This window comes from Peromyscus maniculatus, chromosome 9 (genome assembly GCF_049852395.1).
Source record: "Peromyscus maniculatus bairdii isolate BWxNUB_F1_BW_parent chromosome 9, HU_Pman_BW_mat_3.1, whole genome shotgun sequence".
In the NCBI taxonomy this organism is placed as follows: domain Eukaryota; kingdom Metazoa; phylum Chordata; class Mammalia; order Rodentia; family Cricetidae; genus Peromyscus; species Peromyscus maniculatus.
The window spans coordinates 121,293,188-121,309,997 of NC_134860.1; the positions used below are offsets into that span (position 1 = coordinate 121,293,188).

The following is a 16,810-nucleotide window of genomic DNA, read 5'->3' on the forward strand; positions in this document are numbered from 1 at the left end:
AATTCAGGAATTATTTTAACGGTGCCTTTTTTTTTTTTTTTAATCAGCTAACCCAAATATCTTCTTGTTAAATATTTCTGGGCCCTATACTTGCAGAAAGAAGTGATTTTTTTTCAAATCTGTGAACAGGATACTTTTTTAAAATGTCAAAATAAACCATCTGCTTGTACAACTGTTTCTAATTACTTCCCTCCTAGACTCTCCACTGGAGGAGTTTGGCACTTGTACCCCGCCCAGAGCGCTTCCACTGCCCAAGTCCTCGCAGGCAACTGAGCCTCCAGGAGGAGCCCAGAGCCTGCGAGTTCGGGTGTCCCTCCCGAGTCCTTCTGCTGGACATCTGCTGGTGACACTTCCCCCTCCTGTTGCCTCCTGTGAAAGCCCCACCTTGCGGCAGGCCAAGCAGCTGGCCTGCCCACCTGCCTGCACAGCCCTGCAGCTCAGCATGCATCCCCCAGGCTTCAGGAACTTCTTGTTGCTGGTGTCCTCCCTTCTAGTCCTTGGGCTGTCAGCTGGTCCTCAAAGCTTCTCACCGTCTCTGAGGTAAGTCTGGTTTATTATGCTTTGAGACAGACCTGCTGTGCTGTACGTGGCAGAACTCAAGCTTGCAAGACCAAGTTGGACCCGGGATAAACTCTTTTCAACCTGTTCTGCATTTTCTCCCCTTCTATCTTGCCTTGGTGTTGCTTCATATCTGTTCTTTCACTTTTTCTTTGGAAAAATACTCATTGAATCAAATATCATTTCCCCCTTTGCAAAAATGTGTAAGGGCGGGGGTGGATTTTTTACCTCAAGTCAAAGATGTACTTATGCACACCTGTGTTCCCCCAGTCTGTAAAGCAGCTTTATTTCCAATTTCTAATATAGCACTTTCTAACATGCTGGATGGCCCTGCCACATCTTGTACTGCATTTTGAAAGAGACAATGAATTCCATTTCAACTTTTGAAAAGTAGAATTCTTAAGGCCTGTTTCAAACACAATTTAAAAGCATTTCTCCCTATCTTATACTTGATACATAAAACTTTTTCTATACATTCACCCGTCATTTCTTCTTTTTCACGAAATAATCTCCATCTAGCTATCAGATAATAACGGGGCATTTTTAAAAAGAAGGAACAAAAAGCCAGCCAAGTATCATACTTCAGACTAATTTGCATTTAATCAAAATGTGCATTTAAGATTAAGTGGCATTCCACCAAGGAGCAAGGGGCCGTCGCCTCTGTCTACTTGGAAGGTTCTGTTTCGAGTCATGGTTAAAACCCAGCTCTTCAGAGGCGTGCTTGGCCCACAAAACAATGAGGCTGGAGGTCTCTTCTCAGGCGTTGAGGGGGAGAGTGGGCTGGGAGAAGAAGGGGCGTGGCCTGTGTCTGACCGTGGCCTGCCTGGGGCCTTTCTTATCTCATGCAGAAGCTTGTCCGGCGCCCCCTGCAGGCTGTCTAGGGCGGAGTCCGAGCGCAGATGTCGTGCACCTGGGCAGCCCCCAGGGGGCGCCCTGTGTCATGGCCGTGGCCGGTGCGAGTGCGGGGTCTGCATCTGTCAAGTGACCGAACCTGGCACCTATTTCGGGCCGCTGTGTGAGTGCCACGAGTGGGTGTGTGAGACCTACGACGGGAAAACTTGCGCAGGTAAGGCACAGGCGCTGTCTCCCTTGTGGGGTCACCTGCTTCCAGACAGGCACTGGGTTAAGTTGCTGCAGTCAGAGAAGGCCATGCTTCTCTGCAGTTTTGGCATTATTTATTACAATATTTCTCCTCCTCTTTGGTCCTCACTTAAGTGGAACTTATAAATATATATGTATGTTTGTGTATAAAGATATTTCATTGACATCATTATAAATTTCACTTCCTCTCTTGTGGCTCTTTATCATGAACTAGATTCTTCAGAGCCTCACAAATGGAGTTACCTTGAGGGTCTCCCTGACCCCCATCATCTGAAGATTGTGATCCTCATTTTATAGGTAATATGGAGGGGTGCTGTTTTCTGCAAAATCAAGGAGGCAGTATTTTTGAGCTTGAAATTACCTTTTTACTCTTAGGGTGTTTTTCAGAGAGAGAGGTACATATCTAAAATCATGGTAGGGAAAGGAATAAAAAAAGCACATATTTACTTGGATGCATTTTGTTTCAACTGCTTGAAATTCTGAGCTCCAGTAAAATGTACTATCCTGTAAGGGGGGAGTGAAAGTATATTTGTTTCCCTTGCACACTTGAAAGTATAATTCAAGTTCTAATATTGGAAAAAGTCAGAACCTTTAACTTCTTTAACAATTTCAAGTAACTGTGTCTTTTCCTAGGAGCCTCAGTTAATCTACTCCGACCAGTGCAGGAACTCACCAGCAAAAGCCAGCACAGTGTATGCCAAGCAGGGTTTGGCCGATTAGCAGGAAAACAAAGCAAGTTATTTTACCCTCCAGGCTGCTAAGATGTCCAACAATAACATCAAGAGATCAAAACCAAACTTACAATAACAATGTTTTTCCTTAGTGCCTGGGCCCAAGAGTCCACTAGGACAGCTCTAATATTTAGGTTGTGTGACATGGAAAAAAATAGTCCTAGAGGTAACTCAGAGGGGCACAGGTGCTTCTAGGTGGTTTGTCTGTGAAGCCTGTAAGGACTATGACTCAACCCTTGTTATTTTAACTACATTAGTTTCAAACTTGAATTATTGGAGTAGCTGCTTGGAATGAAAGCAATCTTTTATCTGCTATTTCATTCCAAATTCAGCTATCACCCAGTCCCTTTGGTTTTACTGTCTCTGGCAAGATCTCCACAAAGGTATGAGTTTTGAGCAATATTTTTAGGGCTTTTAGTGTTCTTATTTGATTAGAAAATAAAGTGGTGAGATATAGCCTTTAGCTAGTAAAACTAGCAGCGATGGCTGAGTGCCATCCCATAAGCTTTCCTGCTAAGGGCCTTGGCTGGTCCCTTGCTGTGAATCTGGCTTTGTGATGCTGTGGGCTTTGGAGTCTTTTCTCCTTCCTTGGGGGGAACTGGCTGTGTACTTAAAACATGTTAGTCACTGAATTCCTTCCTTCTTGATACTAAATGCAGGACCAAGTTACATTTTTGTTGTTGTTTTTGCCTTTCTATATCTGTTTGTTCACAAGTGAGCAGAATATTTGTGCTCATCTAACACTTTTACTTGAAGCATGTACATTGACCGGTGGCCACTGAGATTTCCCTTTCGGGTCTTCTTTGGTATCTGCCCCTGACACTACTGTGAGCACGTTTGCCAGCCTCAGGAGGAGTCCTCACAGGGAGCACAGAGCAGCCTTGCCAGCTCATCCTCCTGTTCTGTGCTTCAGATTTAGCTTTTCCATCCTATTTTCAATTTCACAACTACTAGGAAAATATAGCAAGATGATTTTTATTTGTTCTTTTTTGTTTGTGTTGTGAATCATCTGACATTTGCCTTGATAAATCCCAGTAAGTCTTTTGTGGAAACACAGTAATTGTCAGAGACTTCCTTTCCATTTTGAAGAAAACAAATCCTGCCCTCCTATACCACAAACTAGTTAGGGCATAGAACCTGTCAGAAAATTTCAGACTTCAAATCCTAGTCCATCTGGCTATTTGAACTGGCACAGTTACTTAAACTTCTAAGCATTTCTTCATCTGAAAAATATAAATCTTTAAACAATTATTATTTATTTTATTTTATGTATATATATTTTTTCCTGCATGTATTATTTGTACTACATGTGTGCCTGGTTCCTGTACATCTCAGAGGCAGGAGTCCAGTCCCTTGGAACTACAGTTATAGATGGTTGTGAGCTACCATATGTGGTGCTGGGGATCAATCCAGGTCATCTGCAAGAGTAACAATTGCTTTCAACTGTAGAGCCATCTCTTCAGCTCCCCAAAATGGACATCTTAACTGTAACAGCCTCATAAAATTGTTGTGAGGTTTAATATGAGTAAAATATGTCATATGGTATCTGACATGAAGTGAGTACTCAATGTGTACTAATGTATTGATGTGTCTAACATTATTATGTATGGACGGATGTATGTATGGGTGCACAGGTAGAAAGATAAGTAAGAGGCCTGGCCTTATGTTGTGACTGTGAGATCAGTTTAATTTTCTTCATGTATTTGGGGCCTGTTACTGATTTGAGGCTCAAAATGTCAAGCAAGGACAGCAATTTTGGCCTAGCCTCAAAACATCTGCATTATGCACACTGTGCCCTTTTAAAGTGTAGTCATTTAGGATTTTTACACTGTGACTCATAAGAACTGTACTTATTTTAATTTGAGCTGGTTGAAAATGTCCACACTATCACAAGTATGTTTCTTCTAGTGGTACCTGAATCTATCTCTCACTTTTGCAGGCTACAGATCTGGCCAGTGACTATTCCTGGGGGTGTGATGTGGTGGCTTATTGTGGGACAAACTAATTTTGGTAAATTCTATCTGTGAGAACAGCAGCATGTTTCTTTGCATGAAAACAAACTTTAGATTGATATTTCTAAAGCATCCCTGGATAAAACCCATAAACAGCAATGATGCACTTAAAGAAAACATTGGTTTCCTAAAACGATTTTAGAGTTGATTTTGAAATGTGTCCCTTAAAATTAATCAGTGTTAGCCAGGTGGTTGTGCCACATGCCTTTAATCCTAGCACTCAGGAGGTAGAGACAGGTAGATCTCTGTGAGTTGGAGGCCAGCCTAATCTACAGACTTGAGATCCAGGATAACCAGAGCTACACAGAGAAACCCTGTCTTGAAAAAGGCACCAAAAAAAAAAAAAAAAGTTCAGTGTTGGTCTCATGGGCACAGAACCCCTGCCCCACATAAATATAATAAAAATAAAATAGGGGCCTAGAAAGGTGGTTCATGGGTGAGAGCACTTGTTGTTCTTATAGAGGACCCAAATTCAATCCCCAGAACCCATGGCAAATGGCTCACATCATCTTGTAACTCAAGCTCCAGGTTTTTTTTTTTTTTAAGTAGTATTCATAATTGGGAACAACTACTGATTTCAATTTAGGTAACACAAAGTACTGTGTGTTTGGTAGTCTCTCTGCTGTTGAAGTGCTTGGGAAGCTAGGGCTGTGTGGTGGCCAACTATGGGATACGAGGTTACCAGAACTGCCAAGTACCTATAATGCAGTGTGGGTATAATTCCAGTGGGGATTCCATTGAGCCAGGTATTAAACATTATGGTTAAAATTTTGTTAAAAAGACTTGGAATTATGAAAACTCGGGCCTTCCCAAATCTCAGATGGTGCCTGAGTTCTTGTAATTCCAAGTCTTTATTTTTTTTTTAACTAGCAGTTCCCTATCCTTGAAGTTTTGCTCAATTGTTTCTTCTTTCTAACAAATTTTTTTCCTCTCTTAGTCCTTTTCTATCCTCCATTTCCTTTCTTCAAGCCTTATTTTGTCTTTGTCTAGCCCCATTTGTGTAGGTGAATTTCTAAATGGTCTTTTTAAATTAAAAACACAAAGCGAAATATGGGGTGAAAGCCTTAAATCAGGGAAATAGGGAAAACCACCAGCCAACCTCACCTCACCAACTCTGCAGCTTCCAAAGGTGAGCTACTTCCTGTCTACCCACACCTTTATTGCCTTGCTGTTCTGCCCTCTCATTGGCTATCTTAGCCCAGCTACCTCACTTTCTCTTCCTACACAGCTCTGTCACTTTCTGTCTGTCTATACAGACCACCAGGTCTCTATGGTTGGTACTGGGATTAAAGGCATGTGTCACCATGCTTGGCTCTGTTCCCTAATGTGGCCTTGAACACACAGAGATCCTGCCTGCTAAGGGATTAAGGGCATGTGCTGCCTGACTTCGTTTTTTACTAAAAATGTCTGGCCTTTCCCCCCTGATCTCCAGGCAAGCTTTATTTATTAATGCACAAGTAAAAGATCACCACACATTTGTGCTTAACTTCCTCTTCTCCTCTCTGTGAATTCAAGTCAAAGGCATGGAGGACCTAAGATCGCTGCCAGTCTTTAATCTTCCTCTCCACTGAAGCACCATACTAGCCAGTCTCTGTACATTGCTACCCTTTATGCCTTTCCTTCATGGTCTTGGAATTGCTTGTAATTTTGGATTAGGAGTCATCAGTACTAGCTTGCTTATTTTACATGAGCATCTGGGAGAATTCTCTTAAACTTATCTGTTTTAGGCAAATGCACTGCATATTACCCCAAATGATATATAAAAGTTAAAGGTTTTTCTCTTATACAAAGTACCAGTCACTCAGATCATTTTACTCAGTTTTACCAGGTGAGGTGGATAGCACTCTGAAGTTCTACCATGGAGACCCCAACACATTGGCTGTACCTATTACTTGCTCTTGAAAACTTAGAAGATCATATTTATAATCTAAATCAAATAATATAAATTATGACAAGGTCTGCTTTTTTTACATGATTTCCCCCAAAACAAGAAAAGAAAACTGCACTTATGTGATACCTCTTAAATTTGCAAAGAATATACATTCTGCACAGATTTCCAAAAGTCTTCAATGTATTTTGAGATGTAAAGCTAAATCCAACCTCCCATGTCTACTGTGCTGTAACTCAACCCCTACCCCAAACTTTCCTGCTCTCTTGGTCTCAGTCACATGCTGTCTTATCGGATCTTGAGCCACAATGTTCACGGTCTTGAGATGAGTGACCAGTACCAATACCATAGGAGCAGAGTCCCCTGTGCCCCTCATTTGTATGCCTTCTTTTCCTAGAAGATTCTTTCTGAGGATTTATAATGGAAAACAGGACATATTTCTACATCCCATGTCATCTCCTTGTATCTGTTTTCTCTTGTGGTCATAACAAATTTCACAAGTCTCATGGTTTTAACAACATAAGTGGATTTTCTCATAGTTCTGCAGGTTAGAGGGCTGGCCAGGACCTGCCAGGGATGAGTTATGGACAGACTCTCACTTTATGGAGGCTCTGTAGATAATCTGCTTCTTGGATATTTGGTGCTGAGAGAATTTAGTTCCCCGTGCTTTTGTGACTAAGATTCCTGTTTTTCTGCAACTAGTCCACTTTGTGTATGAGTGTCTGTTCTCTAGTCTTTATGCTTACTCCTGGCAATGTCTGAGAATCATCAAAAGGACACCTAGTCCTTCTCATGCTGCCATTTCTGAATGTCTTCTGTTGTCTTCTTCTTCTGAATGTCTTCTTCTTTCCTCTTTATGCTGAGCCAGTTCTCTGCTTTTAAGGACCATTAGGCCAGATCCACTTTAATAACCCAAGGTGAATTTTTCATCTCCAGATCCATTCCCTTAACCAAACCACAGGAGTTCCTTTTGTCATGTATGGTAATCTAAAGTCCCAGTAAGAAGAAAGTGGATACTTCTAAGGACTTTCTGGTCTACAGTAGGTGATTACCCTACTGTAAATTGCTGTGCATGTAAATGGCAGTGAAGAGGTCCCATGTCTATCAATACCTACTGCTATTCAGTTCAGTCCTGTGTATCACTGTTGAGCCTCTATTTCTTTCCTAGAGCTAGCAACATGATTCAATTTCTCTAACCTCTATAGAATAGCACAAAGCTTCTAGTACAGATGTGAAGAAAACTAGAAGTTTGTGTTTTTAATGCTGTTGCTGCTTTCAATATTTAGTATCTTCACTTGGCCACTGTAACTTAGTCATAATTTTTGTTTCCTTATCTGTGCAAAGGAGTCAATGATGGTACAAAGTGAGTATAGTAGCAGGAAACATGTGCTGATGGATATTCCTCTACTATTCTGGCTGAAGATATGTAGGGAGAGGTGTGAGTAGATCAACAGGGGACGATGCAGAGGGGGCTGTTTTGTACTGTGCATCTCTTAGATTGCCTGGAATATACACTTTGAATCAAGAGATGATTCGAGACCACATGTGGCAATGTGATACCTATAAGACACAGGATCTAGTATCTCAGAGGCTCCATTGATCAGCCCCTCTGTTCCTGGGCGGTATGACTCAGGACTGCTTTTGTTTATATGACGAAGGAAATTCTTTCTTTTCTTTTTTTTTAATTTCTTTTCTTTTCTTTTTTTTTGAGAGGCAGTTCTTTTTTATTCATTTATTTTTCATTTTACATACCAACCACAGTTCCCCCTCCCATTCCTCCTTCTGCCCTCCCCTCACCCCCCATCAACTCCTCCAAAAGGGTATGGCTTCCCATGGGGAGTCAACAAAGCCTGGTATATTCAGTTGAGGCAGGACCAAGCCCCTTCCCATTGCATCAAGGCTGATCAAGGCATCCCACTACATCTGTCCTATACTTTCTCCTATTCTGACAAACTTGTACTTTTTTTTTTAATACAAGCATCATTTAATAAGGGTATAAATAAGATTAACTTTTATTCCTTGGGCTAGAGATATGGCTAATAGATTAAGAACACTTTTTTGTAGATAATCCAGTTCAATTACTAGTACCCTCATGGTGGCTCACAACCACCTGAAACTCCAGTTCTAGGGGGTTCTAGTTTCCATGGACACCAGGAACACATATGGTACAAAGACCTATGTGCAAGCAAAACACTCACACACATAATATAAAAATAAATAAATCTTAACCATTTAGCTGTATCTCTAGCCCTAGGAATAAAGTTTTATCTTATTTATACCCATGTTAAATGATGGTTGTATTAAAAAAGTTTGTCAGAATAGGAGAAAGCATAGGACAGATGCAATGATGACCTTAATCTCAGGAGACCTGGAAGACCCATTTCCATATTAGTTCACATGATTTATAGCCATTATCAGCTTGGACAAGCCCTGGAAGAACCAGTTTGATTATTTATGAAACAGACATAATTTTCACTTTGGAGAAGATTACTGAAAACTTAGTTAAATCTTAAAAATCCTCAATTTATCTGATTACCAAAGTTTTATTAAAACAATGCATATTTGTTATGAAAGGATCAGTGCAGACAGTGTGTAAGTGTTGTGTTCTCACCACAGAAATGATAACCATGTAAAGTATAATATGATAACTATTACCTATAATATAGTATATACACATATATATGTATATTATATGTATAACAAAATATAATATATAATGTTATATACAGTGAAACATGCCATATATCTGTAAATTTAAACAGATAAAGGAGCAATCAATAGAGGCTATTATATTTCATGTAGAGAACAGGTTCCAACTGAGGTTCAGACCTTTTAAAGTTCAACATCATTCTGTTATGTCTCTAGGAAAAACTTAATGCTGAAATTTATTAAATCAACTCAATCCTAAGTGTTCTTCCCATGGCACAAAGACAAGTTTGATGATTTTGTTTGTTTGCTTGTTGCTGATGTTAGTTTTTTTTTTTTTTTTAATTTCTGAGCTTGAGATGAAATTTGTTTGGATTATTCTTGGTAGTCACTCAGGCTAGTGACTTGCTTGCACTAGGAAACATATGTGAGGAATCTCATAAAAGTATGGGTTTTCTCTACCCACATCCCACCTAGGACCTCTGTCCACTGAATGCAATGACAAACTCTCCATGTTATTTATGTTACAGTTTACATTCCTTTCCCTTTGTCATTGCAAACACATACACATAAGTCTCTTTCCCTCCTTCTTAATTTCGTAATAATCTTATTATGACCCTCACTTTATACTAGTAAAATAATTTCACTGAATAGTAGCTTGGCTTATTTATCAGATTATTAGAGGGTTTACATCATGGTGATATTATTTTATCTTCTTGTGTGTTTTGTTTTCATATATAACTCTGCATTCTGGGCTCCAGTAAAAATTATCCACACCTCCAAGTGCAAACTTCCCTACACAGAAGTGCACACAGCTTTCTGGCACACTGGCTTTTGCACATCCATGCCTGACATTTCCACTAGCATGAATTGGTTTTGCAGATATGCACAAGGGAATTCCAAGCTACGAGGAAGTGATAGCAAAGCTGCCTTCCTAGTTTTCTGATCTTGGCAAGAAGGATCTTCAGATCAGTAGAACTAGCAGAGCAATAGCCTTTGTCCTTTTAGGAAATTCAGCTCCTGAGGTTAGTGTGAGATTCAAGTGCTCAGATCACACCTGAGAGAATAAAGTTTTGTACTTTTAGGACTGGGTGTGCCAAAGGGGTTTTCTGTGATGATTTTAGGCCTCTGCACAGGTGAATTCTCAAGCTATTTTCCATTAACTCTTAAATTGATAAAAATAGAGAGCTGGAAGAAGGTTACAAATCTCATTTTCTCTGGAAAAAGAGTACTTTGTCTTTTCAAGAATCACATTTCCTGGCAAATAAGAAACTGTATCTTGTAATAGAACTCACTCTTCCGTCTATTCCAAATCATCTTACTTAGGGTTGGATAGAAGAATGACGGCTTTATAAAAGGAAGAGAAGAATAAGGACTTTATAAGAGTAGTGGCCTGACCTTGCTCTACCCCAGTCTTCGCTCATGCTGTAAAATAAGTGTCACTGCTCCAAGCCCTACCATAGTAAGTGTCTATGAACAGTTTCTAGTCCAAATGCCAAGTTATTCTAAGTAGATAGTTACCCACCTGAATTTCCTGATCCATTATTTTATCAGGAAATTTCTTAGGGAAAGATAGGCTAAAAAAATTAAGAAATTGATGAGTCTGGGTATTACTTCACATTTCTCTTATGTCAAAGTGGTAATGAAACATTTGTTACTAAGTTCATGGGGAAGAGTGAGAAGCCAAAATCAGAAAATTGAAACACAGTAAGTGTATTTCCTAATTGATCATTAATGTGCCCTCAAAGCTACCATTATCTGCTGGGCAGAACAGTTACACAGAACCAGTTATTTTTCCAAGGAAAATGACTTGGACACTGAAGTCTTTTACTCCACAAAATACAAAGCACAAGTTATAGAAATTTATTTTCTCAGTCAACACCAGTGGTTACATAAGCTCTAACAGCTGTTTTGACCTGAAAATAATTAATTTGTTTCAAGAAAGAAAATATTTGATTTAGTGGAAAAAGTTCTCTCAATTGCCTGGTTGGATGGATTGGAGCCTTAGATTTAATGCTTAGTTACTAACACAAAAGAATAGTGAGAATAATGAACTTACATTTCCACATGCTTTGTTGGAAATATTTTCATATATATGAATTCAATTTTCATGACTTTTAAGAATTAATGGATATAATTCTCTGTCAGTCACACCGAGAAATCCTGAGTAGAAATTGGCCCTTCTTAAAGTCAATATGAGAATTATCTTGAAGCACAATATGAAAGTGAAATTACATTTTTGGGAAAATATTTTCATAGATTTTTGAAGAACTGAAATAGATAATTTTCAAGGGGCCTCATTTTTCATTTTAAGATAAAATGTTTCTTTTTTTTTCTTAGAAAATCAAATGTTGATTTTCATTTCTGCCCGTAGTTAGTCAATGAACATGAAAGCTTAAATATTGGAGAAGTAATACCTTCTGGAAATAATGTTCAAAGAAATCTCAATTACAGAAATTACTGGTACACAATTATGTGGCATATCAAGACAGACTGCTTTGTTCTTAGTCATAATTGAAGTCCCTCAAGGGAATGCATTCTGCATTAACTGTTATCCAAATAAGAAAAATCTCTTGAGTCATCAATGGAAAAAACCTTGCAATCTGCAGTTCTTCTTGTCTATGAAAGTAAAATGAAAAATTAAAATAAAATAAAATGTAGACAGGGTGTTCTCATGAACATTTTTCCTTATTTTGTCAGTGATGGATTTTTGGATGTCATAATAGAAAACCTGTCTTTTTTTTGCTCTTATAATATTAAAACAATCATAAAGGGAACTCTAAAAATCTAATTACACCATTTTAAATATATGTATGGTCCTTTTGAGATGAAAGCAATTTGAACCCAGAGAAATGCAGAGTGAAGGACATCTGCAGAAAACTGAACACTGACTCTTCATGGGGGGTTGATTTATCCCTTAGATGGATGTAAAGGACTTTGGGTCTTGATATGAAGGCTCTGGGGACATTCACTTATCAGCCTGCCATGGATTCCTGAAATTATATTCCTGTATTTCAGATTGTTCTACCGATAGGTGACATAATATTTTAAGACATGAGTGGCAGAATACTGACTTAGCATAGCACAAACTTCACTGAATTGAGTAAAATCCCCCTCCTTTGGGAAGCTGAAGACTGGTTTGGATGGGACAGAAATGTCAAAGCAGACTGCACTGGCTAAGGCACAGGAACAGGAAATAAACACACTCTCTCTTTCCTCCATATTTGTTCCTTACTGTGGGTCTTTAAGAAGTCACTTAACTTCTTTGAGCCTCAGTTGAGTTAAAATCATGAAGCAATTTTTAAATGTTTATCATGGGTTGTCTAGAGAAGGACAGGAGTAGCTTAGGTTTGGACTGAGCATTGTTGGAAACAGAGGAGCTATTTGAGGATGGCTGATTCCAGTGACCCTGGGTTCCACAGAGTAGTGCAAAGTGCTCACTCTTCTGCAGCTGAGTGTTGAAGAGGGAAATCCTGTGAACTTCAGCTTGTATTGAAGCTCTACTTTCCTTGAGGGTTTTAAGAACTTTTCTTCCATAAATAATTACTACTTTCTGTGTCTTTCAATTTTCTCTCTGTGAATCTAGCCAACCAAGGATCCAAAAAATATTCAGGAAAAAGGCATGCCTATACTGAATTTTGTTATTGTTCTCTGAACAATACAGTACAATCACTATTTATGTATCATTTGTATTTGTTTTATTGTATAATGATATATACAATATAGAAAGATTTTAAAGTTTATGAAAGGATATGTATATGTTATTATTATATATATATGTATATATATACATATGTTATGATAAGTTTATTAAGGTACACAATATTTTGGGGAACACAATACCACCACATTTCCTCTCTTTTTGCCTAAAATTAAAGAAAGCTTATAACTAATACAAGAAAAACTATTCAATAAGTATATACAATATATACAGTCAAAAATTACATTAATGATGTCTAGTCCATTAACATTTGACAGATTCAGATAAAAACTCCATTATATATATTAACAATGTCCAGTCGAGTAACATCTGATAAACTCAGACCAAAAAATTTTCATTACTTATCTTATTTAAAACAAGTAGTTCCTTTTTAAAAGTAGATTTCATAATCTCCCTTTTTATCTTATCATATCCATATTCACTCTTTTTTCATCATGTGTAAATTTGAGCATTCAGTTATTTGTGTCCACAGAAGCTCTTGGAACAACTTCTGACAGATGCCAAGGAAGACTATATTTAATTACTTCCCAGTGCCTACATTTTATTGTAACAGAAGCAACACTGTTATATAAGATTGGGTCCTTAATTTCCCAACAACTCACGGATGGCCCATTGGCAACACAACAAAATTTACCTTGTAGCCATGTGGTTTTCAAAAACTAAATAGCCTGCATTCCTTATTGCATGGAAGGGACAACTAAAGGTAAGAACATGGGAATCCTGAACTTGAAGAGCAAGAGATAAAGGGTACTGTATGCCGGCATTTGTTAAAAGACAGCCTCATATGGAGTGTGGTGGTTTGAATAAGAATGGACTTGTGTGTTTGAATATTTGTTCCCAAGTTGGTGGAATTATTTGGGAAGGATTAGGAGATGTGGCACAGGTATCTGGATTTACCTGATGATATTAAATCTTTTCTCTGTAATTCGAATGACAAAATGTAGTATTAAGCTACAATTATTAAATACTCTTTTCATGTGTGAAAGTTTAAGAGGCAGAATAGTGAAGAAATGGAAAGAGAACTGTCTGGGTTGAAAAGTTGGTTCTTTTTATTTTGGACTGTGTGATTTGAGGAAGTAAACTGGCTTTCTTGTGCATCTATTTCCTCCTCATATTGTTATTGTGAGTATAAGGACATAGGAAAAAATCCCTGGCATGAAATGAGGGCTCAACAGAAGCTACTTTTACTGTCAGTTTTATCAGCTTATTCTCATATCCAATTATGTTGTATATTCCTTGAGCAGTGTAATATTTTCTGTAGCATTGTGCTTGAGGACTATAGCTTTATTGCTGAAAGAATGCTGTGTTACAAACCACTCCCAATTCAGTGGCTTCTAATAGACATTTATTTCTCAGTGTTGAAAAGCAGTGCAACTATAATGAAGCCAGAGTCTAGGCTTCAGGCTGGTTCGGGTTTGCACTATGTGATTTCCGTATTCTGCACAGCTTGCTTTTGTCATGCCAGATAACTGAAAGGCCAAAGCAGGAAGAAATATGTGTGGTGTCTCAGACCTTTGACTCTGAACTCCTAACCTTCACTGTACAACGTCATATCCATGGACAAAGGTAAATCCAGATACCTGTACTCTGTCTAGGAGCATGGCTCAAGTAAGTATTACATCATTCACTTAGATAAAGTGATACTGGCAATTGATAGCTATTTAGAGAGGGAGAAATAATCTTATCCAGCAACAGGTCCCCTGATAGGTTTATCCAATCCTAAGTGGTCAGCAACATTAGATGGACTCTGTAGTGTGTGTGTGTGTGTGTGTGTGTGTGTGTGTGTGTGTGTGTGTGTGTAAAACAATATTAATTATAGATGAGGTCATGAGTTTGACATGGAAATGGGGATAGGCAAGACAGAAGTTGGAGGAGAAAAAAGGTTTTATAATTCAACAGAACTATGCTTAGATACACCCAGTCTCTCCTTTATGTACCTTCTAAATAATCCTTCTACAAATGTGCTGAAGATCCCACCAAGTAGAGCAGCAAATGATGCCAATTACTGGCACACGTCAGACACAGGTTCAATATTTGCCTATTTCCAGATGCCATTTAGTAAATCATGTATTCCTTCTTAATAAAGTGTTGAATTTTCACATATTTTCTGCCTTAAATGAATATTTTATGGGGAAAATGTGTTTAGTTCTTTGAATAAGTTATTTTTAAGCTTTCTTCTGAAGGCTTCAAAAAAAAAACACTGGAATCAGTTATTCTATGAATTAATATGTAGATTTCTTTCTTTCAGATTTTTGAACAACAGTTTTCATATTAATTAAAAAAAAATTGTCATCAAAACATTGGTTGGCTGGTTAATCCTTGTAAAAACTAGTTGGTATCATAGCTTTCACTCACATAATGTAAACTCTTTCTGTTTTTGCAAAGAGCAAGAAGATTCTTTGGTGATTAGTTTTTCCATACATTTTGATTGATTTGAACTTTTAAATACATTTTGATTGGAAGTCCATATGAGTATTAATACACACACTACACACACACACACACACACACACACACACACACACACACACTCATGTTTGTCTTTGATTATCATCTTAAGGCTCAAGCAGTACCAGGATCCAAGCTGTACTAAATATTGGGATAGCTTTATTTCTGGCTCTCACCTGTTGACTAATACAGCTTTAGATATTAATACCTTGTTCAGCTGATGGCAAAATGATCTTCATTAGAACCATCTGATTGCCCCTGAGTAGTCTTATTCAAAGACCATCTCTGTTCTGAGCCAGTCACAATATTGAATAAATAAAATGTTCTAATTTTATTTCATATCATCAACATATAGATCCCAAGACTGAAGTCTTTTAATATAGGCACATTGTCAAGATAAGGACAAGACCTAGGGGCAAAGTGGGTAATGTTCAGGTAGAGGGTCACAAATATAACACAATTGTCTCTTATTCCAAGAGAGAAGCTCAAGGCTGGATTCTTTATTTGAAAATGTTGAAGAGACAAAAATTTGAAGATGATATAGGAGCCAATTACTTGCTAAAAGAATAAGAAAATGCTCACTTTCACATAAAGCATATACCTTACCTCAGAGGCCCCTACCACCCAGAAAGAAATCTTAGTTTCATAGTTTCAACTATTTCAATACTGTGACAACACAAACTAGCAAGGAGGAGAGGCTTGATGGTCAAAATGAGAAATTAATTTGTGTATTTTTCTATTATTATTTTCCTTCTTTAAAGATGACATTTTTTGCTTTTTTATAGTATTTTTATTTTATAATTAACTTAATTTCACATATCAGCAACAGATTCCCCCATCCTCCCTCCACCGCCCCCCAGCCCTCTCCCCCAATCCACTCCCCACTGCTACCTCCTCCAAGGCAAGGTCTCCTCTGGGGAGTCAGTCCAGCCTGGCAGACTCAGCCAAGGCAGGTCCAGTCCCCTCCTCCCTACACTAAGGCTGAGCAAAGTGTTTCAGCATAGGCTCCAGGCTCCAAAAAGTCAGCTCATGCACCAAGGACAGGTCCTGGCTCCACTGCCTGGGGGCCTCAAAAACAGTTCAAGCTAATCTACTGTCTCACTTATCCAGAGGGCCTGGTCCAGTTCCATGGGGATTCCTCTTTCTTATCTGTGGTGATATTTTGTTTGTGCTCTGTGGTGATGTATTGTGTCCCCTAATATATTGTGTCCCCTAATAAAGTTTATCTGAGAATCAGAGGAAAAAGATAGCCACTATATTAAACATAGAAGTAAGGCAATGGTAGCACATGCCTTTAATCCTAACATTTGGGAGGCAGAGATCCATCTGGATCTTTGTGAGTTCAAGGCCACACTGGGGAACAGAGCCAGGTATGGTGACACACGCCCTTAATCCCAGCACTAACCATAAAAGTCTGGAGGTCTGTAGAGACAGACAGGATGTGACAGAGCTGGGCAGAAAGAGGAAGTGATGTAGCTGGGTGAGGAGAGGAAGTGAGATGGCAGGGACAGAAAGGCATATAGGCATGGATATACAGGAAATAGGTCTTTTTGGAGGCTGAGGGCTGGTAAGGTGAGGTTGGCTGTGGCTTGTCTTATTCCTCTGATCTCTTGGTTTTAACCCCAATATCTGGCTTTAAATTTTTTATTTATAAGACTGTTTAGCAATTCATCTTACAGTGTTCTAACAAATAAAGCTTGCCTGA

At 38.6% G+C, this 16,810-nt stretch overlaps 1 protein-coding gene across 1 annotated transcript in view; it reads left to right on the forward strand.

Annotated features, from left to right (window-relative positions):
• The first annotated feature begins 226 nt into the window (after nt 1-226).
• Itgbl1 (integrin subunit beta like 1) overlaps nt 227-16,810 on the forward strand; it is a 249,211-nt gene continuing 232,627 nt past the window's right edge. Inside the window, exons 1-2 of the mRNA XM_006978782.4 lie at nt 227-540; nt 1,407-1,624. Of these exons, the coding sequence (XP_006978844.1) occupies nt 443-540; nt 1,407-1,624 (316 nt within the window). The 5' untranslated portion in view covers nt 227-442. The remainder of the gene's footprint in view (nt 541-1,406; nt 1,625-16,810) is intronic.